General features: G+C 38.7%; 3 protein-coding genes across 6 annotated transcripts in view; 2 read left to right on the top strand and 1 right to left on the bottom strand.

Annotated features, from left to right (window-relative positions):
* Positions 1–1013: 1013 nt before the first annotated feature.
* On the top strand, positions 1014–5658 carry sla1a (Src like adaptor 1a). Its single transcript, XM_028598292.1, has 8 exons — positions 1014–1182; positions 1603–1687; positions 1989–2088; positions 2289–2375; positions 2589–2692; positions 3729–3860; positions 4306–4435; positions 5037–5658. The coding sequence occupies exons 2-8, from the start codon at positions 1627–1629 to the stop codon at positions 5236–5238; spliced, it is 816 nt and encodes a 271-aa protein (XP_028454093.1). The 5' UTR covers positions 1014–1182; positions 1603–1626; the 3' UTR covers positions 5239–5658.
* A 10876-nt stretch (positions 5659–16534) lies between these two features.
* On the top strand, positions 16535–19120 carry abitram (actin binding transcription modulator). The gene is made up of 6 exons (XM_028597557.1): positions 16535–16772; positions 16938–16989; positions 17877–18006; positions 18096–18172; positions 18253–18322; positions 18605–19120. Exons 1-6 carry the CDS (start codon positions 16691–16693, stop codon positions 18740–18742), a joined length of 549 nt encoding a protein of 182 aa, XP_028453358.1. The 5' UTR covers positions 16535–16690; the 3' UTR covers positions 18743–19120.
* Positions 19121–19276: 156 nt separating this feature from the next.
* ctnnal1 (catenin (cadherin-associated protein), alpha-like 1) overlaps positions 19277–26436 on the bottom strand; it is a 51619-nt gene continuing 44459 nt past the window's right edge. For 2 of the 4 annotated variants that reach the window (XM_028597553.1, XM_028597555.1), the window contains exons 12-19: positions 24798–24835; positions 24659–24709; positions 24149–24303; positions 23761–23809; positions 23107–23163; positions 21900–22019; positions 21016–21099; positions 19277–20693 (exon numbers count right to left, since the gene is read on the bottom strand). In XM_028597553.1, the coding sequence (XP_028453354.1) occupies positions 20523–20693; positions 21016–21099; positions 21900–22019; positions 23107–23163; positions 23761–23809; positions 24149–24303; positions 24659–24709; positions 24798–24835 (725 nt within the window). In that variant the 3' untranslated portion in view covers positions 19277–20522. Of the gene's footprint in view, positions 20694–21015; positions 21100–21899; positions 22020–23106; positions 23164–23758; positions 23810–24148; positions 24304–24658; positions 24710–24797; positions 24836–26436 lie in introns of those variants that run through there. The other 2 variants (XM_028597554.1, XM_028597556.1) reach the window with 2 other exon arrangements.

Below are 26436 nucleotides of genomic sequence, written 5' to 3'. Positions count from 1 at the left end.
GTCTTGGCTAGTGGCCTGACAACTATTCCCAGCCATGAAATAATCTTGCACATAACCCGCCATAAAACCAAAGAAATATAGTTTTTACACTTTGTTTTTGTAAGGAAAAAACAAACAAGATAATGTGTTAATTAGTACGTTTTATAGGTGCCGTTTTAGAGCCCCCTGTCGAGAGCTTTTGTGCTGAGCTGGATTCATATTTAGTGTACAAACATCATCAACAGCATCAATCTTCTCATTCAATTCTAGCAAAAAAGAAAGTTAGTGTATTTACCCATATGTTGAATTTTTCCTTTATTTGCCAGAAAATGGTGAAAAACACGTTACGCCCAGGTGACATATTCAGATATTGTGTTCTGTCCGATCAACAGCCCAAAATCCAAATATATTCAATTTACTATTACATAAAATCAAGAGAAACATCCTATCTTTAAAATAGAGAAGCTGGAACATGGTTGGCAATGCTTGCTAAATGACTCAAATGATTAATCAATTATTATCAAAATAGTTTTCTGTCAATCGACTATCTGATGAACAATTTCCAAATGTTTTTATATATATAAAAAAAAAATTTAAAAAAAAAAAAAAAATATATATATATATATATATATATATATATATATATATATATATATATATATATATATATATATATATATATATATATATATATATATATATATATATATATATATATATATATATATATATATATATATATATATATATATATATATATATATATATATATATATATACATATATATATTTCTATGCTTTCCATAACAACAGAAATTTACAGTCATAGAATTAGGTTGATCTCTACTGGAACATTACCAAGATTACCAAACATTTTAACATATAATTTAGTAGGTTACTAAAAACATTAGCCTACAATAATGACTACATTTAGAAGGGCTGTTGTTTACTCTTTTCTTTCATGATCTGTTGTATGTGGCTCAACAACACATGCTGGCCCTCTTCCTCATTTCATTACAGGAAGTGAGTTTGCTGTCAGATGCAGTGCTTTCGCGACACTCAGTGACAGGTCATTGTTGAAAACTCTTGGGAACATGGTACTTCTCTAGTACTGGACTGCGCTGCTGCCACCATGCCCTGTTTGGGCTATCATTTCTCTCACCACACTTGATGCTATCACAGCAAGCCAGCTAGTCCCCAAAGGTACGTGTCTACATTTTATTACATCAACTGTTTCTACTACATACAGCTCGTATAGTTTCTGTATCAACAGGACTGTTGTTTCTGCCATACAGGCCAACTGAACACTGTATGATGTAACTTAAGAGTATTGTCACATAGGAAGGCTTCACAACTTGGGATTTTGCAATTTATGAATTCAATATCACACTTAGTTGTCAGTACACAGAGCTAGGTGCTGTAATGGAAAATTGAGTCCGATAGCATCTAGCCTCAGCTTCCCCAATCTGCAGTGTGTCAGTTAAGATTTCAACTGGTCAGCTTATAGGAAGTTAAAACTTGGTGGGGCAGCAGCAGAGAGAAGTTTAGTGGTACAGATTGGTTCATAAGTGGAAAATTGGTTAGTACATTCAAAGTGTATGTTTCTCTGTGCCCTGACTTCAGGCTGGAATCTGGTCCTTCTGGAGGATGGGGAATATGATCCGAGGCGCGAGTGCCAACAAGGTCACCACAGACAGCTCTTTAAAAGGTAAGATCTCCCAAATTATTTTTTTTTAAATAACATAATTTGTTTTGCAATTAAAACAGCTTTTGCCACTCCTGTCAGTAACAGCAGTTACGCATTTTTTGCACACGCATGGTATCAGAGGTGTCATGATCTTAAGCTACACTCGAAAATAATTTAAAACAAAAACTAACTAACTAAAACAAACTGAACTGCCAATTATTTCGGAAGGTTAGTCTCAGACATCTTTGGACTTTTCCAAATCATGATGTCTGTGTATCAGCATTTGGCAGTTTGTAAAAGCTGTAAATATTGTTCTTGGCAGGTCCAGAGGACGACATGGTGGTGGTGCTTAACGACTACCCGTCGTCTGAAATCAGCGAGCCCATCTTCAGGATGGGGGAGAAGCTCAGACTCATCTCTAAGTATGATCGTGTTTTTGCATTCCTGATTAAAAACGATACATTTTTCAATCCAGATGTACATTTAGTAAACGGATGATCTCAAATAACTATGAGGAAATAAAGTCAAATTTTTAACTTGATGTTTTAGGTTTGTAGTTTAGAGAAGTGTTTACACAAAAAGGTCAGTGATTGATTCCTCTTTGCTTCTTTATGGTGGCCAGGGAGGCTTACTGGTGGAGAGTACGCTCTGTCCAAACACAAAAAGAGAACTACATACCCAGCAGCCATGTGGCAATTGTCTACCATGGGTAAGTAGAACTATACTGACACTAACCTCTAGCATCGGTCTAGTTGGTCTGTTTGAACTTGCTTCAGATTGATAACAACATATTAGTCATATGTTGTATGTGTTGATTTCAAGACTATGTCTTCAATATTAGTGGGGTTTTTACTACCAAGATCTAAAACATAACAAGTATTTAATGCGATCTTAGTTCATAGCATATCTTTTGTTCTGTCAGTTGGCTGTTTGAGGGGGTGGAGAGGCAGAAGGCCGAAGAGCTACTCTGTCTACCTGGGAACAGAGTGGGCTCCTTCCTGGTGCGGGAGAGCACCAACGAGAGAGGTAATTCCGCAATCAGCTCAGTTAGTTTGGTCTAACTTCGGCTTTCTGTAAAATGTAGCAAGTCTTTGCATTGGAAATTAAACTGCTTGTCAGCAAGTAAGATGCGGCAAGATTCGATCAGCATGAGGTTAGGACAAGAGCAGGGGAGTAAAAACGAAATCTAGTCAGATCTAAATCCTAAGTCAGGAAAATGGTATTCATTGATATTATGGATTCGTAATGGACTAGACATTCAAGGAATTTATGTTTTGGAATGGAGAGATTTAAAATATATTTTTGGCATAATTTAAAACAGTTGAGATATTATATATATTATAGATATTATAGGCACAATTCTCAAAAATAGTCTAAAGCTAAAAGAATAGTCATTTTGGGACATTTATTCACTTTTTTGCCGAGCTTTAGATGTAAACAGCTGAAAAATGATTTGGCACCCAACCGTTTGGAAAACCACAAATTGCGGAAAAAGCGTGTTTACGCTTGATTTTTGTATGGGTTAAACAAACAAATAATGCATTAAATATTGGGCATTAGAGGTGCTGTTAATTATTTTTAAGCCAGGCTACCTGTTTGTCCTGTTTCCAGTCTTATGTTAGGCTAAGCTTACTATCCCCTGGCTGTAGCTTTATATCTAAAAGACACAAATAATAGTGGTATCAATCTCCTTATTTAACTCTGTGTATTTCCCAAAACTATTTCTTTAGGGACATGTATAAGGGGGATTACTTGTTAGTGGATTCTCCTCTGAAAAATTCTGTGTGGTCATAGTTTGATCTGAAACTTTTCTTTACTCATGATGCAAAAATGCACAGTGACTTAGCATTGGAGGAAATGGGCTCTACAGTACAGTGTTGACATTCACGTTACTTCTGCTTTTACATTGTTCACACATTTTTAGTGTGAGTGGATCAATAGTTGGGTTTTGGCAAGATTACAGTGGCCTGTTACCATTATGTGGTTCTTTTCTAGAACAGAGTAGTTTGGTGTCATGTTTGAGAGCTTATTGGTAAGTGTACGGTGTGTGTCATATCTTCAGGTCTGTATTCGCTGTCAGTGAAGCACATGATTGTAAAGCACTATCGTATCTTCAGACTGGACAACAGCTGGTACTACATCTCCCCTCGCCTCACTTTCCAGTGCCTTGAAGATATGATCAACCACTACTCGGGTGGGTGGATGCACAAACTTACAGAAATAAACAGAGAGACAAGGATCTAAAAACAAACAAATAGGAAACAAGCAACACCACATATAGAGCCATACACATAGACACAAACAGGCAATGACATGCACTGTTCTTAAAATAGGACAGTTTCTTATCAGTGGTCAACTTACGATATGTTTCCTGTTCTGACAGAACATTTTTGGAGCAAAACAGGAAATGAGATACAATATGCATGCTTAATAATGTCTACTGGTGCGTTAATTGTTGTAATAGTAAACTTATTCTGGGCCCGTATAGGTCCCCAACCCATTGCTTTAACACGTTCAGTATGTGTTTGCCTGAGCAGAAGTGTGAAAGTAGTTAATGCAAATTAGGCAACAATTGTTCAATTTGTTCGTAAGCCTGTGAGCAGTATTTTACTTCCCCTGTCCTCCCCTTTTTTTTTTAGACTTTGCAGATGGCCTATGTTGTGCGTTAACCTCCCCCTGTCTGTCGGGCGTGACCCCGCCATCAGATGCAACCCCTGGAGCTCCACCTGTTGTCATGCGACGCAACTTTGACTGGAAGAAAATAGACAGGTACAATAGTGATAATATTTACCAGCTTTAAGCTTACAGTGAATTATGATTCTGTCAGATGGTAGCTCATTTGGTGTCATCTGATCCCTGTTCTTGCACTGTATGTACAAATAACAAAGATCAGATGTATGATTGTTTTTTTTATTATTAATTAACCTGCTGATTACTTTCTTAAATAATCAATCGTTTTGCGTATAAAATGTTGGAAAATTATTAGTTGAAAATTCCCAGAGCGCAACATGACTTATTCAAATTCCATTTTTATGTTACAGTCTAAAATCTTAAGATGTTGAATTTACTATCAAATATGAGAAAGAAAAGCAGCAAATCTTCAAACTAGAACCAGCATTTTCTCTTGAAAAATGTCTGAAACAATTAAGCGATGATCAAAATTGATATTTTCTTTCGAATGGCTAACTAATGAATTAAGTACTTGTTATTGAATAGAGATATTCCAGCAGCTCTGTGGTTGATGGATTTGAAAAAAAGTAATAGCTTGAAATCCATGAAGCAATATACATAATTTTCATAATTTGTGAAGAAGAAAATTGAAACTACTAAAATGCTCTGTTGTCATTTTTTTTATCTCCTCCCTTAACAGGGAACAGCTGGTCAGCACAGACAGCTGCAGTGACAACATGGTGAGCTATGGAGTCAGGAACAGCATCGCTGCCTACCTGTCCTTTTCTGGGAATCAAGACCCTTCGCAGACAAGAAGAGAAACCAGGAAGAAAAAGAGTAAATCTGTTTATGCTATTCCTCAAAATGCCCTTGGAAACATTGACTATGAGGATGACTTCTAGAGACCGCAGCAGGGTTCAAAAGACTGGAACACTTTCAAGTGGAAGGGAGTAGAGGGCATCCTTCTCTCAAATCCACCACATTTCTAATGTTGGCAGTGAACGAACATTTGTGTTTAGCATCCCAAACATCGAAGTGTGTTATAGTTTCTAATGTGAGCACTTTGAAGAACTTTAACAATAACGCAAATTGCATGCCCACTTACACTTTAACTCAGCTGAAAAGACGGAACTTTATGGTGTTTAACTGGAAGACGGTGCAATTGAACTGAGCTCTGTATTCTGCACAGCCTGGCATTATGATAGTAAAAAGGAGACTTGAATGCTATTGGGTAATGGTGGGTAATATTAATGTGAATGGGTATTAGTGGCTTTCAAACTATTTTCCTTTGTTCTTAATAAATGTATATTGTAAAACTGTTATATTTTACCACCAACTTGAGTTTTTTGTGTGGTCACTTTGATAAACTTTCACCTTATGAAGTTGATATGAAAAAAATATTAGCAAATAGCAGATATAAAGCAATTTTAGCTATACTTTTAGTCTACCTGATAAATCCAATCTTAATTTTGCTTTAAGCTCTGATATTGGTCTCCACCAACTCCTGAGGGAAATATTTGGATCTTTAGCTGCTAAATGCTCCACTATGTGCACCGGCTAGTCATTAACTTTGCCTGTTAGTCGTTTGGTGCTAAGCAGGTAGTGTACAATTGGTTTATCAGAGCTTTTCCTTTAAAAACAGCTGCCTGCTGGGAAACAAAATTGTGGACTGAACTGAAGAGTTGGGTAATAGGTCTTCGTTGGTTTGTCACTACGAGCGACACCTGTCACATCAATGTAGTCATTTGATCCATTGTTAACATAGAAATATTGATTAGAGAAGCTGCAAGTCTTAAATATTTGGTGTCGAGGAAGTAGAAGAAATAAACATTTGGAAAATAATAAACTTTCCTGATGGATTCACAGATGATTCACAAAGAGGCACAAACAGTTTGCAGAAACAAGCCACTATTACAATTATGTACACTGTGTTTAATTCTATCATACATATATTTGACAAAAATATTGAAACCAACATTAGCATTTGCGTATGATGGTTGCATTGTCCATTCAGGTACTTGGGCAAATGGTAATGCTGCAAGATGTACAAATCTGAATCACTGGTCATGATCCAGTATTGTTCACTCTCTCTGTGTGATTTGTCAATTTGCATTGTACCATGTCAGTGATTGGGAAGAATTAGGGGGTCTTTTGTGTTTTTTGAACAGAATCCAGGGTTAAATGCTACAGTGATTACAATGGGAAAACACTCTTAGAACTCCTAGTTCAAATTTCCTCACAAACATCCAGCAAAAAGTGGTCCAAGAGTTCAAATATCTGGGAATAATAATAGATTCACATCTTTCATTTAAAACACAGGTCAAAAAGGTCTTAAACAGAATCAAATTTAACTTGGCAAATTTCAGACATATTAGGAATAATTTAACTACAGAGGCCTCAAAGTTCTACATTAATGCTATGATTTTCTTACATATTAATTATTGTCTTACCAATTGGACACAGACAGGACGGACCACATTACGAACAGTTGAAACACTTTATAAACAGGCCTTGAAAATGTTGGATAAAAAGTTCAATTAATATCACCATTATAAAATCTTAATTAAATATGATCTGTTAAACTGGGAAAACATGATTAAGTTTGCAGATATTTTACTTGCATATAAAAAATGTCATGGAATGGCTCCCCCTCCGCTCAATAAATTCATTCAACAAAATCTAAACTCAGTATCTACAAGAGGGGATTGTAAAATACCATGTGGAAAAAGTAGTTTTGGACAGTCAGCTTTTTCCTTTTGAGCAGCCCCTACATGGAATACCATACCCACATAACTAAGGAACAACGCATCTATCAAAATCTTCTCCATATCCATAAAACATTGGTTATTGACTAATCAAATATGCTGCCATAATCCAGAATAATGTTTGTCTTTATCGCTGAAGTAGTGTCTCTGTGTGTGCTTATGTGTTGTTGATGCGTTCTAATGTGTGTCTATGCACTTTAACCTGTGCCTACTGTGTATGATACTTGTGTTATGTTTTTATCATGCCACCAACCTGCCAGTTGTCATGATCTGGAACAGTGGTTGTGTCATTTTACTTGTCTATGCCTATGTCTTTCTTGTTTTATGTGTATTTGTTGTATTGTTGTAGCTTATCTATTGCTTTAAGCCATCAACCTGCTAGGGACTGCAGATGAAAATTAGCCTGTATGGCTAAGTCTGGCACATTTACATGTTGGGACTCTGTACTCATGTTGATTAATGTGCGTTGTCTCTTTTAAATAAATAAATAAAAAAATAAATAAAAAAACGGATATTTGTTGAACTTCCTCTGCACTACTATTCTTGTATCTCATCAGGTTTCACTAATTTCACATGGTCACCAATAAGATGATAAATAACAGCATATCTATGAGAAAAGAATGTGTGGCCGGGTTAGCTCAGTGGGTAGAGCAGGCACACATATACATGGAGGTTTATTCCTTGACGCAGAGGTCCAGGGCTCAAATCTGACCTGTGACGATTTCCTGCATGTCTTCCGCCCCTCTCTCTCTCTCCCCTTTCTCACCTAGCTGTCCTGTCAAAAATAAAGACGGAAAAGCCCAAAAAATTATCTTTAAAAAAAATAAATAAGTAATGCTAACATTTATCACCACCACTTCAGAAGACTTATTTGTGCCAGAAACTCCCCTCAGACACTTCCATATTTGTGCTTGAGCAACTTCCTCTTCTGTTTTTAAGAGCTTGACCTAAACATTTTTAACCGTTAACCCCAAAGAGCAGACTGTATAGAAACATAAACTTAGGTCAAACTAAGAGAGCAGCATGTGTCGTTATATCTATAGCTTTCTGCTTGTTGCTGGTGCATCTGAGTCAGACTGTAAAGCATGACAAATATGTCCAAGAATGTCAGCAGCATAGTCAGTCAGTTAGTCAAGTCAAGTCAAGTCAAAGTTTATTTATACAGCACTATTTATACAGAGAAGCTGACCAATGTGCTTTACAGAGCAATAGAATATCACACGACAGACAAAACAAGAAAAATTCAGTGAGGAAATGTTACAGGTTAGGCATTATTGTTCAAACAAGAACGCTCTCCATAGTTTACAGCAGATGTTTCCAACATGGGGGTCAGGACACACACTAGAAGTTGGGGTCGTATGAGGATTACCTGGCTAGGGAATAAGAAACATCTTAGTTCTACTATACAAACATATGTTCGTTTTTCAAATTTTTCTATTTTCTACTCTTTTGTGTGAAATAATGGAACCGTTTTGTCTCTTCGGGCCTCTAAAAATGTTCAAATAAAACAGTTCAAGAGGGGAAAAATCACTTTCATCACTTTACAAAAGGATATTTACAAAAGGACATTTTCATCATCAGTTACCGCCAGTGGATGTGAAACTTCATGGCTGCTGTGTTTACTTGCCTGGGAAAATGTACAGAAAACGTACTCTGTCTGTAACACCAGTTTCAAGAAGTTTATGTAAATCCCCAAAGTTGGCAACTCTGCCAATCTAATGTACTTGTTGTCATTAAATTCATGAGCCAATTGTGTGTAACAACAGTAGTTAAGACGAGGTCAGCACTTTCGTCTCAGTTAAAAAAGCAGGATCAAATACATTTCCTGGTTTTAAGGACTCGTAAAACCTGCAAGTTAAGCAATATGTGTGTGTGTGTGTGTGTGTGTGTGTGTGTGTGTGTGTGTGTGTGTGTGTGTGTGTGTGTGTGTTTAGTGGAACAATCAGTGATGCAGACACACACACATCTGGTAGCCTACTGCTGCACCACGCAGAGACTGCTGTCCAGTCAGCATTATTCACTCCTCACATCAGGCTGCCTCTCCAGACCACCAGGAACCAGTCTAAAAAAGACTGAAGATCGTGCTCTGGGTGAATTTGCTGTTGATCAGTGAGTATATAAATCATTGACAGTTTAAGTCAGATGTGATTACATCTAGGGTGAAGCAAAGGGTGAAGTTTAAGAGTTCATCTCTGAATCAGAATAAAGGTTGAGTTGTGGGAAACATGTTTTCACTAAAAGCCACTTATGTTCAAAATAAACTCCCTCTGACCGATCTATTCATCTATCTTTACATCAGTGATTCCCTGAAATCACGTGAGCATTTACTGTCACACCATTGCCGATAAGAAAGACAATACTCTGTGACCCTGCCAATCATCACACATCTGCGTGTGTGCACATGGTGAAAACAAAGGCTCTCAGTGGGATGAAGAGCGGAAGAATTACAGCTCAAACTTAACAAAACCAGACACCCGCACAGCGCATGTTGACTTACGAGAAAACCCCTGGTTCAAGACAACTTTATAATGAGACAAAACAGATTCCAAGTTGAGTCCCTTGATCTCCATGTGAATGTTGTTTGATGTTACAGTCGATGTAAGCACCAAGGAAAACACTCGAACAATGCACTCTGTCTTTTTTTTCTTCCCTGAAGGAAAACAAGAAGAGGAAGGAGAGTAGAGGCCCGGGATTGAGGCATGAAGAAAAGAGTGGGATAAGTGAAGGAAATTAAGAGATGGAGGGAGATTCCACTTTGTCCAGTCTGTTTTCTGTTAATCAGTCTCTTCTAATCTCGCCACATCCTCTCTTCTACCTTGAGGCCCAGCTGTCCAAACCTATGACTTCATCACTACGGCACTGGACGCTCACTGGTGAGCCACAAAAATATCCAGATAAAGGTTTGCTTTGCTCAATCAAAAGCGCATTCTCACCCCCTCTCACCCCTTGTTAATTAAAACAGTTGTTTTCCTGCTCCATACTGTTGCCTTCATCACATGAAACTGTGGCTAATTCTTAAAGTGGAGGTGTCTTGGAAGTAATCTTGTGGGGGTTTTCGGACCAGCTCTAATAGAAATTAGTTTATATTTGCTTTTCTCTTTTACTCTATTTTCAAGAATCGTATATATAGTTTGAGTGTTTCCTGTAACAAAACCTCACACTATGAGCTGTTGTTGCTTTCAGCTAAATTTGGTGCAAAGTGTGACATTTCACTCTAACTTTAACTCTCACCACCTCCTGCAGGTGTCGAATAGAAATCAGTCTAGATTTCTATCTCGCTCTATAGCCCCGAGATGGACACAAATATGGCAGCTGCAGACTGAGGGATAATTATGGCGTTTTACCAAGCAACGTTAGTCACTGTTATGCACCTTAAGAAATAAAACCATCAAGTAAGAAGACATCTGTGTTGCACCGGCAATTTTTTGCTATTTTATACTGTTGTGTCCTGCCTTGGCTGCACCGGATTGTTGTGGTCTGCAGAAGCGCAGAGAACTTCCCTTTTTTCCAGAAAAACCATTCACTAAGTGTCAAAAATCACAGTGATGGTAAAATTACCCAGAGAAAATCAACAAATTAACTTGAGGCTACTTTTGACATATTTCACCAAACCTCTGAAATAGCCTCCCCCAAAGAGCACTGTCAACAACACTGAGTGTTCACTTCAGAAACAGCACATGAGAACATGTCCTTAATGTTGAACCAAGGGCCTCAGCCAATACACACAACCATATCCAAGGCTGTCCAGAGAGCCAGGGGAAAACAAACAAAAACCAAACTCTACAAAAAAAAAGCTCCAAATGTCCACATCTTTGCCAGAGAATGGAGTGTTCTTATGTGACTTGCTAGGAATCTGTGTCTGCTCTCATTCCTTATGCCATTTCTCGTACATGATGCTGCAAAATGAGGCGGTGACGTTCATTTTTTAATATTATGTAATATAAACTAAAGTTGCAAAGGAAAAATAGGCTAGGTAAACATTGTGACAATCGCTACAAAACAGTTGCACGAGTGTGACATGTTGTGCTTTGTGTGCCTTATTGACATGTCACAGGTTTGACCGTTGCAATTTCTGCATAAGAAAACTTTTACTTTGCTGCTAACAGCTGCTTTATTAGCCAGACGTGAGTGAACCATAATAAAGTTGAACAACACAGGGACATTGTAACACCTTAATGAAGTGCTGGGAAGCCTATTTCAATGGGCAAAACCTGAGAGAATATTTTTGAAGAAAACAACCATTTGGATCTAAAAAGCTTCTGTCAGGCAGAGGCATAAATGAGTTTTTCTGGGAAGCAGTTGAAGCGAGGATATTTGGATAAAAAGAAACAACCTGCCTCCGCTGTCATTCAACCGCCAGCTGAGCTAGAGCTCAGACCATCCTGCCTGCTGCTTCCCTACAAGCAAACACGGAGAGTTCCTCTCGGAGAGAAGTTCACTTTCCATGAGAAGCATTTTGAAATGCTTTGCCACGTGGCTTCTTACAAATAAGTAGCACAAGAACTGATCAGGCACTTTCTAATAAGAAATTGTTGGTAAACCTAAATAAGCCCAGTTGGTGACTTAATACATAGCCTAAGCACATATCCCTTTCAGTGTCTCATAAAAAAAGTCTTGTTAAATTTAACGGCTTTGGCAAGAGAAAGCATGTGGGAAAAATTCCAAAGCTGAAACCTCTTAATACCTGTAAATTATTCCTTGTGTGTGCATGTGGATTTGGCGTCTTACCTTGCAGTGTGTATGTTCTTTCCATTGCCCTGTTGAACTCCATTCATATCTAATGACAAGCAGGATAACAGCTGTGAACAAATTAGCATTGGGAATGAGTCTGAATCACTTTGTAGTCCGTGACATGAAAGAGGAAAGGAGGGCAGCAAAGATGGACGGGCACCCAGTCAAACTGTGCACAAAAGGTATATGTGGCACTAAAGACAGAAAATAATGTGTGATTGATGTAACCAGATCTGCTAGACATCGTCACTCTGGTCATTTTGCGACTAACTTGTAACCTCTCAGATTGGGCATGAAAGGATTCCAAAACACTATTATATCCTATAACAACCCAGATTACATTTACTCAGTACAAGTGCAGTGTCCCAAACTGACAGGCAGCAGTTGAAACAAGCCAGTTTCAGACCACTTCCTTGTTTTCACACTTCAGAGGTCAAAGTGAAATGACATCACTGTCGGGTGAAAACCTTGCTTCTCTCAAATGACAATGTGATAAGTCAACCAAGAGAGACTTGTTTGGCCACAATGCAGATTTGTGTTATACTGTATACTGCATTTCGGCTCTCGGAGGGGAGTCCTGTTCTGCTGCCAGGGACACCAAATCCCTTTCTTTCACACACATAATGTAGACACACACATTTAAAATACTGATATATGTTTTCATACTTTTTCAGAGGCAGATGTCTACCTTACTGGCTCTGGTCATGCTTTCTGTCAATCACTGTGTAGCTTATGCAAAGTAATGTATCTTTAGTTCAAGGAAAAATAACACTTAGCTGTTAAAGACATAAGTATTGTTTCTATAGTAACAATAAATCCACTGGTAAAATATAAACAAGGCTCAATATTGTGATCACTTGCTCAACATTCAGTCTGATCTTTTCAGTTGTATTTAATTCATAATTTGTTATCACTGTTAAGGGAGGGTGCTCACTTCACCCCTTCTGTGATGAAATGTTTCAACTACAGGGAATCGTAAGTTGACTTACACGCACGCATGCACACATGCACACACACACACACACACACACACACACATACACACACACACACACACACACATATATATTTTCATAATCTCAGGCATCGCTGCCTTTTGAGAGAGGCCAGAAATAACAGAGACGCTCTGACATAATTGATTACACCTTTGGCTACTGATTACCACAGAGAAAGCTAATAATAACTTGACATGGGACCATATTATCAGAGTGATACAGCTCCTCTGCAGACATGATCATTTATAAAGCTTACAGGACCTCTGAGCACCAGATTTAAAGCATTGGTCAGGAGCTACAGGGTTTCTGTGCTGTTGTGTGTTGCACATTTATTGACAGCTGACTGACAAATTCATGATTTCCCATCTAAACTGTTTAAGCGAGAAAACAGATCACTGTGACACTGTAAATTGATCAGTCCACCAGGGGATTAACCACACTCTCACTAAAATATAATTCTTGCTCTGTGACACAAAAGCACATTTGACAGCCCTTCAAAAAACGTTACCCTGAAATTACAGTTCTCTCATTGAAACCCACTGTACATACCAGTGAATAAAGAAGGTTTTAAATGTGCCTGTTGGCAGCGTATGACTCAATCTGTTAAATGGCAAATGCAGGTGTGTGTTTGAGTGTGTGCCTCGATGTTTTCCAGGAAAAAGACAGCAATTCTCAAAACCTATCTCTATTTTCCTAGACATTTATCCACTGATGACATACTGAGGGCGAGCCTGGATTGCATGCAATTCCCCACCTAAATGATGAATTGCTGAAAGTGGTACTGATAGCTTGAATGTTTGATAAACCACTTAAGATGAAGAAATCCCCTTTCTCACAATTATTTACTTTATCTGCATTACAACACAGAAACATCTCATCGGTTTGTCTCTCTGGCTTTAAACACTGCTGACTGTGTGCCACGAACCAGGAAATCCTTGATTGAGGATAAGTAATGTCCTAATAATAAAAAGAAACAACTGTTTTTTCTCTAAGCCACGCAGGCATCACCCCACTTGGTTAGAGCTTCTCTCTTCCCTTATCAGGCTCTCCTCTGGCACTACATGGAAAGACGTTGGACAACTTCCATGTGGAGGGAGAGACTGCTGGAGCCAAACAGACAAACAGCCGGCCAAAAAGGACAGCAGTAGCAGTATAGCTGACGTGGAGCTACGCAAGCAACACTCACAGTCACGCACGCACGCACGCACGCACACACACACACACACACACACAGTGCAGCTGGAGACACTCGAGATGCCTGTCTGACAGCCAGTGAACCTCGAAGTTGAGTCTTGAAGAGTGGGAGCAATGTTTCATTCCAACAATACGTAGTAAAGGCTTGGGAATGCACACAGCCTGACAGATACATGTAAGGCAATGAACAGACTGATAAACACAGATGCACACACACTCTTGCAAATACCAACATCCATGGAGGTTGCCAGGACATACCAGGCCCATTTCCCTCTCACACAACAATTTGAAATAAGAAATTGTCAAACGTCCTCATGAACTTTGTCAGAATCTATTCTGACTGAAGACCTACTGACAAATCCTGACTTTAGGTATCCAGCATCTATGTGTTGCTCAAATAGCAGCAGCTGTATACCTTGCTGTGGGAAATTTGTGGGAAAAAAAGATCACAGGTAAAGTTGCTGATTCATATTAAGATGGCCTTATATATTGGAAATGTCTCGTGCAAGATTGCATATGGGACATTTGTATCCACTGTTTCCACAATGGCTTTGTGTTTCATTTCTGAATTAATTGCAGACCACGGCCTACCACAGACAGAGGAGTAATGGAACAATTCATTACGATGGGTCTTGACAGCAAAACTTTCCAAGTCCTGGTAGTGGTGAGTAGATGCAAGGAAAACTCATTGTGCCCCCAAATAACAGCCAAGTCTCTCTTGCTTTTGTGCTCTCTTTCTCTCAATTTTGTGACCAAGATGAAGTCATCATTACTTAATCTTTCTCGTGCCCATGCCAATCCCTGAAACATTTTTCCCTAAGCATTGTCCACATTGTGCAATATGGAGCCAGATATGTCTGGTATGTGATTGGTCTGGGTCAGAGAGGGGCTATTTCACAGATCCAGGGAGGGGAAGAGTCCTTCATTCCTGCATCCATTCTCTCTCAGATCTCTATATTACATAATCCACTAGGATGCAGACTCAACATACTTAAATATATATATATGGCATCTGTGAGAGTCTAGTGAAAAAAATTACATGTAGTTTAAAATATGAAAATTAAGCAGTTGATCAAAGACTGTGTGAGAAGGCATCTAACAACTATAATATATTATTGTATATATTATATATATATATAATATATTATAACTGGTTTACATATAAACAAATGCATAATTAAATGTGAAAATGTTTAACTGGATATGCTAGTTTAGTTCAAATATATGGAGATGTACCAGCATCATGCAGAGGATTTGCATTTTAATAAACTTTGATGTCTTTTGCATGTGTAGCAGTAAATCACATGACTGTACAGTACACTGCCGTTTTTAGCAGTAGTCTGCCATCCAGTGGGCAATATGAAATAACTGCTCTCACAGTGTGTCCCAGGGAGCAACCAACACTACAGCATTCAGCAGCATAAGCATGATCGCTTGACCCTGCTCCAGGGCCCAAAAACAAATGCAAAGTGCAAAACATTGTTATTGACCCGTTTGTGGTCATTTGTTTAAACACTGTTTGTTTTTACAAGATTTTTAACATAGGGCCTCTCTACAACAGTGGTTCCCAAAGTGAGCTCCAGGCACCCCCAGGGCTCCTTGATGGGGTTCCAGGTTTAATTTAATTCCATCCACACAACGGCTATTGTGGTCATGGTCATGGCATATATATATATATATATATATATATATATATATATATATATATATATATATACACACATTATATGATCTTTATATATATATATATATATATATATATATATATATATATATATATATATATACATATAAAGATCATATAATGTGGGGGACCCAGGGACAAAATCTTATCAAATGGGGGTCTGTGGTCTAATTTGTGTCAGTTATTTGTGACCTTATGGAAAAGTTTGGGAACCACTGCTCTACAAGACAAGTAACGTTACCAGCCAAATAATAATGCAGGAGCAGCCTCGAGGACCTTATTATTTCAATTGATATTGTTACTGTTGAAATATTATACATTTTGAGTGAGGTCTCAGGCTCCTCTGGAGTCCGGATGCAGTGACAATATCTATCACTACGAAACTTATAAAAGTTGAAAAAGGCAGAGCAAGAAATGCTTTTTGAAATGTTTACAACGCTAACAATTAAAGCCAACCTTAGAAAATCTTTGCTTACCTGTCCAGAGAAAAGAGAATTACTCTAACTCTAACTACTTTTGGCAGATGATTAATTTAGAGATTTCAAATGTCCACAAGGCTGATGTGAATGCGACAGCAGATAGAGCTTCAGGTCCAGTTTAGATTAACTAAATGACATGGTGATGCTAAACTACAGTAATTAAGTTAAATTGCATTAGCTAACGTTAACGGTAGAAAAGTCTAACCGACAGATGCCCGGTTCTATACTGACATTTTCGAAAATAATCGTATAATTTGTAGTTCATTATTGTACAAGAGCAACATTTTCTTTGATGTATTGCAATTTTCTAAAGTCAAATTCACCTCTACAATCGCCCACGAGCGAAAATTATCTCCGGAACGGTCTTGGTGCTCTAAAACCTTCGGATTTGTTCGAGGGACGGACCGCCTGTTGTCACACCATTTAATGTCCGTCACGCAAAGTAGTGGACGAGCTGTGCTGTAAATTAAGTATTTATCTTGCAACCTGTGTTGTGATCACTTTTGATGGACTGCGTGGAGCAGAAAGACACAGAAGCGACTGCGCCTTCAGTTATCGACCGATATTACACACGATGGTTCAGAGCCGGTAAATAAAACGTCACCTAAATGTGTCTTATGTTATGTTAGCTGTCCGGTGGCTAAGTCAGCTAACGATAGTTAAGCTTGAGACCTTAAGGTGGAGAGAGCACTACATATTTACATAATTACGCAGGATAATGCATTCAGTTCAAATGTCTGTTGTTTTATTTAGATATGAAGGGGAAACCGTGTGAAGACCACTGCATCCTGCAGCATTCAAACAGGTAACGTTAAGAGGGGTATGATGGGTAGCGTTAAACAGTGAAATCTACACCAGGTGGTGATAATTTCAAAACAAAGTCATTATTATAAAAGTTAATTAAGGATATACCGAATGACTATTAATATAGAGACACGTGCGCAATGCCCTGGGATATATTCCGTTTTGTTGAGACTACTTTGTGTCTTGCATCTATAGGTTCAGAGGCTTTTAGTAGTGCAATATAACGTTATTGCAAGATTTACAAATTACAAACTGAAATATAAAAAAATACCTTAATCAATAACAAATAAAACAACACAAAGTATAGCTTCAGTAAGAGTATAAGCCTCACAAAAAAAGTGATCATTACAGGAAAGTTGATTGCATTTTAGTGTTCATAGGTTTCTTATTTTTTTTATTTCCTGTGCTAGAGCTGGGCAATATATTGATATCATCATAGGAGACTAGATATCGTCTTAGATTTTGGATATTGTAATATGGCATAACTAGTGTTGTCTTTTCCTGGTTTTAAAGGCTGCATTACAGTAAAGTTGTCATTTTCTGAACTTACCAGACTGTTGTAACTGTTCTATTATTTGCCTTTACCCACTAAGTCATTATATCCACATTACTGATGATTATTTATCAAAAATCTCATTGTGTAAATATTATGTGAACGCATCAATAGTCAACACTAAAATGTCGTTGCAGTATCAATATCGAGATATTTGGTCAAAAATATCGTGATATTTGATTTTCTCCATATTGCGCATCCCTATTATGTGCCCAATTTGAATATGTTAAGTTTGATATTCCATATTAAAATGTGCATCTTAAATGTACCTCTGTTACATTCAATATACATACATTCATATTGTTAACTTTTGATTTTGTGTTTGTTCTCTGCAGACTATGCGTTGTCACGTTAGCAGAGACTCACCCGATTCTTCAGAATGGACGGGCAATCAAAAGCATCAATTACCAGATCAGTAACTGCTGCAGTCGGCTGAACAATAAAGTGTCTGGGAAGTCCAAGCGGGTAAATTCATAAAGCTACAGATGATTCTGGATTATGTACATGTGTACTTGTGTTCAGTTTAGCTCTCAATAATTTTATTCCCATTATAGGGCGGTCAGTTTGTTACTGATTTCGCACCTCTGTGTAGGATAACATGCATGGATGAAACAGAATACACAATCTACAGGTGAGATAATAATTTTTTTTGGCATACATTACACATGCTTGTACTTCATGGTCGGTCACACAACTGTATAATCTTTTTAGCTGCATCCGGGGCCGTCTTCTCGAGGTCAATGAGAGTATTTTAGAAACACCTACTCTCTTGCTGGAAAAGGTAAATGTATACGTTTACCCTGTAATGTTATTATCATGTACATATTTGGATACTATTCATTTTTGTACTTCTGTGAATTGAATGGTTTCTAATAATGAAATGCCGTCTTAAATTAGGGCATACATTGGCATAAATGTAAAAAACCCACTTTCAATATATTGTTTTTTTGTGTGTGTATCATTTATGATTGCAAGATGACAGTTGCAGTTTCTCTACCACAATCATTGAAGTTTCATCTAATCTTATATTTTAATAGTGTTTTTGTCTGTCAAATTTGAACAGCCATTCACTGAAGGCTACATCGCTGTCATCCTGCCAAAGTTTGAGGAGAGCAAGAGCATAACAGAGAATCTCCTGAGCAGAGAGGAGTTCGAGAGCGTCGTCTCCAAACGTACTGTTGCCCAATCTCAACCATCATGACGAGAGCTCCCGGTTTATGCCTGAAGTCAAAACTGTTCTGCCACTCCCACCAGGTTTGGTGAAGACTGAGGACGTTATCCTGGAAAGTGACACTTCATGTGTGGTCACTTTAAAGGGACTATTGCATATAATGCAAGCTGTGCACTGTGACTCTGTGCTTATACATTGTTTTTCATTGTTTCAGAAATTGACAAAAGTTTCAAGAAGCACTCTGTGTTCAAGTTCTTTATTTTTTTTTCTAATTTGAAAAATGAGAAAATAGGGGAAAGCATGCCAAATAACTTTTTTTTGTCTTTTTAAATCCCCCCCAACTAATATTCAGTTTGAATTATTTTTCTAGAATGTCAATAAACACAATCAACAGTGGTTTAAGAAAAATATTGTTTTATTTTTTTGTCATGTTTAACCTTTTGAATTGACAAAAGAATAGATGATCCAAAACTAGATCTGATTTCTTCACATCTGTAGCGCCACTACAATACCCAGCATCCTTAGCTGCTTCCACACTGTACAAAGCATCTCTAAAGCTTAATGTATGTTATTCATCTCAGTCATTATCACACCCTCACCTAGTACCAAAGTCATTACCTTAGGATACATACTGTGTGTATATATAATTTAATACATATTGGCCTGAAAGGCAGCTTCACAATTATAGTCTTCATAACATGTACACTTCAAGGCTTCATTTGACACAGGTGTAAGTTCAGAATTCTTTCATTTATTTTGTGAGAAACTATACACGATATGATTTATTAACAGGACAGCATAAAGTAAGGTCCTGACATCCCAAAAGCATCTTGGTGATAAACTGTTTATCAATTGACTTTTTCAAAAAGTCTCCAGTGATGTACACTGGAGGTGTAAGAGCTTAATATTTCACACTAGAAGCAAGCTGAAGATCACAGCGTCTTAATGAAGACAATCATATTTGGCATTAAATTGTGATTTTGTTACTAGGATTCCATGGCAAACTGTATGGAAATTAGTCATTCATGATATGGAGTGGTTGACTTTTAAAATACTTATATATCCAAATGAGATGACTACAATGCCATTGATCAAGAACAAGATGTACCACTATGTCTAATATTACAGTGTTAACATTCCAAACCTATGATACATAAGAGACTCAAACAAGGTTTGGTGATGATGGCATCATGCATGGTGGGTTTTCTGTATTTAACTGAACGGATTTAAATATTTTTTCACCCCCCATTTGGCTAACATGTGCAACACGTACACTGTATACAGTACACCACAAAGCAAATAGGCTAGTTACACAGAGGCACATAGTGAAGACAGATGTATGGCTAAGCTGAGCATTAAGAGGAGTTCTTTCCTGATTTCTGATCAGTTTATCAAACTCAGTATTCAGAGACTTGATAAAAGTGACTTCAAAATCAGGCATGTGTCAGGCCCCTCTCGCTCAATGAACATGGCAAACTCAGTGTTGGCTGATTGTCTCCATCTTGTGGGCCGGGGTGGAACTGGTGCTTCAGGTAACAAGCTACCCTGGGTTAAAGCTGCCCTTTGGCACAGCGAGCGTGGATCTGCTTTTTCCTTTGTAAATAAACCATCATTCAGACAGCAAATACAAACTTTGACTGACCTGAGGCAACCATCTTCACGACACTGCTCTAGCCCACTCTCTGGTGGGTGCTTGAGGATGAGGGGAGTGAAGTATTTCCTGGATTTTACATGTTCTCCAGAAAGGTGAGGTTGGCCATGTGTTGCTCCAAGGGAGAATAGTGGACAAAGGAGATGACCGTTTCCTGGATTATTTGCTCTCCAGGAGGTTGAGACTGGCCATGTGCTGCTCCAAGGATTTGACACCAAAGCCGTTGCCGTTCTTGCTGTTGAGAGCTCCCTCCTCTTTGACAGGTGTTGATGCATCCTGCCTCTCTCTCCAGTCCTGCGGGGAACCCAGGCTACTCCTCTCTGACTTGTGCTGCAAATCGACACAGCATGGCGACGAGAAGAATAAAAAGAATTAAATATAATGAAAACATCAATAGCTTCCTTCTTTTGAAAGTTTTGACCTCTGTTACGTTTGTTTTATTTCTTTAATCTGGTTTTATGCTATTTTATATATGTGCAAATACAGAAAAATATACTTCAAGCTACTATAATGAATATGTCCATGTTATGTTCACAGCTTGTTTTCACTGCCCCTAAGTGGTCAAAAAAATCTATTGCATTGGTAGATATCAATGTAGCTTGCCAAGCTACTACAAGTGCCAGCCAGTCAGTAATGAGTCCCGTTTAATCACCTTTTTGTTCAGCTTGTTGCAGAATGAAAGGAGGGAGAGGACCACAGTCAAGACACCTCTGGTTGTCTGAATGGATGATTCCACCTAGAGGCAAAGAAATAAAATTATTAACAAGTTTACAAGGGGTAGCATGGATACACATTGGATACAAATGCACAAGAGCATACAAACACTTCAACCCAGCAGCCTACCACACACACACACACACACACACACACACACACACACACACACACACACACACACACACACACACACACACAAACATTTCGTAATCAGTGTCTACCGACCCCTGGAAGACACACGCTCTCCCATTAGTGACGAATGATGAAGTGAAAATCAGGATGGAGAGACAGAGAGATGGGAACCAATACATATCAAAGAGATGCTCATTAATCAGCAGAGAACACGCTATTCTTCATTCTGTCCTTTTGATTTCAACCTTCGCCTTTATTACAAGGTGACCTAAGGCAGCTCAAGATGCTCATTAATTCCTCAAAAACATTCATTAATCTAGTGCCCTGTGTTTGATAATGGTGTTACTCGCAGAATCACTCAACTATTATGCTGTAGCCAATAATGAAGTAACGCAGTTAGTCATGCTCTATTGTGTGCTCAGTGTTTCGTTGATGCCCGTCTGTGGTTGGGGCTGTAGTTTTGATGCTTTTTGAAGTTTTATTATCCTTCCAAGAAAAAAACTACAGTATCTCTGTTGTGCACACGCTATGTGATGTTGCTAATTTGATGTTGCTAATTTGATGTTACTAATTTGATGTCTACTAAATAAAACAGATTCAAGACATAAATATGTCATATTCTTTGATAAAAAGTGTATGCACAAACAAACACAAAAAGACAGAGACACACAAGCGTAGTGTGAGTACCTTCTGGAAGGTGGCGGTCTTCCCCTGTACAGGAGTCTTGGCCCCCATCTGCAGCTTTTGGCATAATGCCAACAGTTTCTCCATCTCTGTCATCACCACAGACTTTTCTTCATCTACCAGCTGGAACAGAGAGAAAGACAGAGAGAGGGAGAGATGTTTTTCAGGACAGCAGAGATGGTTTATGATGGTATTATCCAGGGAGACTGAGTTAATATTGATAGATGTACTGGACGGGATTTACAATGCTCTTGTTCAAACACAAATCAAGCATCACAAAAAGCCCAAAAAGGAGGGTGAAATGAATTTAAATTTATTGTAGCTTGATGTAATCCATCAGCAACAGCCAGGCCATGATCTACTGCTTAAATCTGTTATCCAGCTGGGTTAATCCCTCAATCTCAGTCACGGGGGCCATCAATCTACTTTACTTACATGCCACCAGCAACCTAAAAACACAAGCTCTTTTTTTTTAGCACAGCACTACTCATGACTGACATAAAGTACATAAAACCTCTTTAACCTCAATTACAATTAATTTGCATAAATAGCCTCATAATTTCAATGAGGGCAATGCAGGTGTGCTACAAGTGTGTTTGGTGCCAAAGAACTATGGGAGTGGAGGGTGAGACAGAGGGACTCCATTAGCGCGACTTTGTTTGATAGAATTAATCTGAAAGCGTGAGGCAAGTTGAAGAGCCGGGCTTCCTGATTATGAATTAGTCCTGCGTGGTTGCAGTAAACTCCTCCACCCACATCCCCTGCACACATGCACATGTGCACAAACACACCGACCCACAGATGCAGTGGTGACAAAAATAGCAGTCGTTAATGGCTGTCAAAAACAGCCATTTAATTACACTTGGAGGACCTGGGGAAGGAGCTGGTGGAGGGCAAGAGGAAGGAAAGCACTGAGGCTTTGTTTGTTTGTTGGATCTCAACTCAAGAGAGGAAAAGAGGATGGTGAAAGTGTGTGACAGCCTTAATTTCCTGCTCTCGCTGTGCGACTTATAAGGCAGACCTGGCACCGTGTCCTGCCAGAATGGGTGATATGGGTGTGAATGTGTGTGAGAGGCGTAACGTGGGTGGGGGCTCAGGTGCCTGTGTGTGTGTGTGTGTGTGTGTGTGTGTGTGTGTGTGTGTGTGTGTGTGTGTGTGTGTGTGTGTGTGTGTGTGTGTGTGTGTGTGTGTTCATTGCATTGGTATATACCTGAGTGGAAAATGTGCGGAGAGATGAGCACAGCTGGAGCCCCTCTTCAGAAAAAACCTTAAGAATGAGTCAGAAAAAAAGACAAAAATCAAAACAATGTACACAAATACAGGCAAAACTATAATTCTTTTAACTTCCATAAGGAAGCCTCATAAAAAAAAAACAGACAGTTGGTGAATAATTATAAGATTTTACGTTTCCTCGGCTCTTGCTTATCAGCATGCGTTCCCGTCTCTTTCCCCTCTCGTTCCTCTTCCTCTCTTATCTCCCTCGCTCGCCCCGAATGGAATAAATCCTGGCTGACATTTTAGGCCCTGATTCTACAAATTACTGCACATTATTGGCAATGATCCCAATTCAAAAGATACACTCCTCCATGCAACCTTGTTTGTTATCACCTCATGTGTCCGATGTGTCCCGGAACACACAGCGCTATATTTTCATCATAATGATAAGTTCTACTAGTCATGCCCTATCAGATGCGAGAGGAAAGTGAATGAAGAGATGTTCGAATTTATTAACCTATTGATCTGCCAGCCACATTATGTCTTATGTTTAAGGAAACAACAGATGCATTTGCAACTTCGATAAAACGGGGGAATAAAGAACAGAAGGTGGAGCGAATGAGAGATTAGCCGATATGGACGCACATACCTCAGCTTGATGAAAAAGATCTAGCGTTGTCTTCAGCAGCCCCTCTCCTCTGGGGAATCAATATGGGAAACACAGAAAATGAGGAACAGAAATAAGAATGAGAGAGATGGATGAGGATAAAATACATCCACAGCAATCAACAAAAACTGTGACTTAGATGGATTGCAACGATTTTATTGTCAGAATGAGTCATAGTCACATCAACTTTGTCAGTGCCTCTAACTAAGCCTGGTAAATATCGATAGCTTGGGGCTCGAGAATCTCATTAACAGTAAGCCTCTAAAGAGATTCCTGTGGATGCTTAAGAGGCTTTACAATACTGAGCTCTGAAATGAATGTAACTGTTCAATCGCAGCATGTGCATATCTGTGTGGTGCTGTTCGGTCACCTGGTGAACAGGTACATGTTGTAGGCCATACTGGCCAGGCTCTGGCTCTGTCGGACGATGTCGTGTTCCTGCTCCTCCCATTTCTCCACCTCCGTGTCCACGTCCGACGACAGCAGACGGAGCTCCAGACCCAGCTTGGCCATGCTTGTCTGCTCCTGCACGCACACAGAAACACACACTAAGTAATTCCATGCGGGAAAGACTGAAATATGATGGATGTCATTTTAGAAATTTATCTTAGCAAATAGGGTTATTTGTATTTGTTAATTTGTATTTGTTAACACCATAAAAAGTTCTATAATAAGCATAATCCTGCTTCCTGTGGTGGTACAGCATGTGAGAAACTGCCAGCCTGGCAAAATCGCAGTGCATTAGCATGCGAACACCATCAATTCTGCAAGCGAGTGACACAAAGTTTCCTGGAGATGAATATACTGCTGTCAGAACAGGGTACAGGATGTATCGTGATGTTTTGTGCTGAAAGTCAGAGGAGTTTATAGTGTATGCTACCTCTGCATCCAACTTGACAGCCTTGGCAGTCTTCAAGTTAGCGGAGTGTTTCTGTGGGAAAAGAGGGTGGCTTTAATCAGAGGATTACAAACCATTGGATCATTGGAATATTCATGAGGATGGATGGTTCGACACTCACCCCGGGTCTGGGAAGTGACAAATAGGGTCTTTTGTCTCCTAGGAGAAGAGAGTTATTGTTATTATTAACACAAGGCAACAAATTAAAAAAAAAAAAAAATAATCTTTTTGAATGACTGTTAAGGTGGCAATTATGGTTATTCAGTAATTATGGTGCTGAAATTGTTATGCTTTTATCACAGTCCACCCTCGACACATTTTTATCTTTCATCATAAAGTTTGTTTCAATTGACTACAGGGACGATAAACTCTACTGTCATGTTCATGGAGGAAGATTAAGAGAAAATAATAAAAGCAAATCTCTCCACAGTGTCAATGAAACACTTTAACACAGCATTTTGGCTTCACAAGAATACACATGTGATGGATGGATCCTTTCAACCCGCTGAGCTGCAATTTAAAATGTTTACTGGGTTTTATGTGAAAGTCACATTCTTAAGGGGCAACCACATCCTGGAAAAATGCCAAAACATCTTTTTAGGCTTACAGTGTGTGAAAGCGCGGGGTTGATACTAGAGATGTTCCGATACCGATACCAGTATCGTATCGGCTCCGTTACTGCCTAAAACGCTGGTATCTGGAAGTACTGGAGTTAATGCACCGATCCGATACCACGTAATAAAGCCCTAAAGAAAATCTATGTTAAAGTAGATTATTTATGTTCTTTTTCCGTTATAACTGACTGTCAAACTGGACAATAAAAGAAAGTTCTGTGGCGTTCATTGTTTGTGTTTGTTCATGTTTCACAAAGATAGAAATAATATCACATCCATACAGGGATAGTAGTATACAGTTAGTAAACATAATAAAACATATGACACACTGGTATCGGATCGGTACTCGGTATCGGGCGATACACAAGTTCAGGTATCGGAATCGGTATCGGGAAGCAAAAAATGGTATTGGGCCATCTCTAGTTGATACAAACACAGATCTGTGTGTAAATGGACAAATAGTATAGAAGATGCAGTCACTCAGGGCTGTGAGGATAAGGATATTTATTGTCATTCCAGAACAGAGAAAGGAAGATGAACTCAGGTCCCGGTGAAAGTAATAAAACCAAACATACACAATTAAAAATATGACCGTAGAGAAATACATAGAATGTAAAAAAAGGTGTAAAGTAACAAGGTGGCCAGGTGGGCCTAAAGTGCAGCAATACCCTGCATAATAATACAAATGAAAGTGATAGTAGCAGCAGTTGGTTCAGTGGATAGCAGCAAATGGTCTCACAGCATCAGGGACACAGCTGTTACAAACAGTTAAGGTGCTGTCCATGATTTGTACACTTCAGGTAACTGGCACAATAATAAAGAGAGAGGGAGGGCAGAGGAGGAATAAATGCATGCCTGTTTAATGGCACTGACGTTCCTTTTAGAAAATGTTTCCCACAGTCTATGATGATTAATTCTTTTAAGAGATGTGCTTGCATGCTGCTTGCTTTGCTTCAACTTTAACTTTCATTAAGGCTATTGAAGTGTTCAGGAGCAAAATGATTCACCAAGGTCTTTTCAGAGAACTTCATTCTTTCAGGCTAAAATGTAACTGACAGCACATTTTGCCTGTATTCACTTCTGCTCCTCACTCTTCCTGAAAGACTCTCTGTGCTCATGTATGTGTTGATCCACATAAATGCACAC

This window comes from Perca flavescens, chromosome 14 (genome assembly GCF_004354835.1).
Source record: "Perca flavescens isolate YP-PL-M2 chromosome 14, PFLA_1.0, whole genome shotgun sequence".
NCBI classification, from domain to species: domain Eukaryota; kingdom Metazoa; phylum Chordata; class Actinopteri; order Perciformes; family Percidae; genus Perca; species Perca flavescens.
Note: the sequence above shows the minus strand (reverse complement) of the source record. Positions and strands in the feature narration are given on the sequence as shown.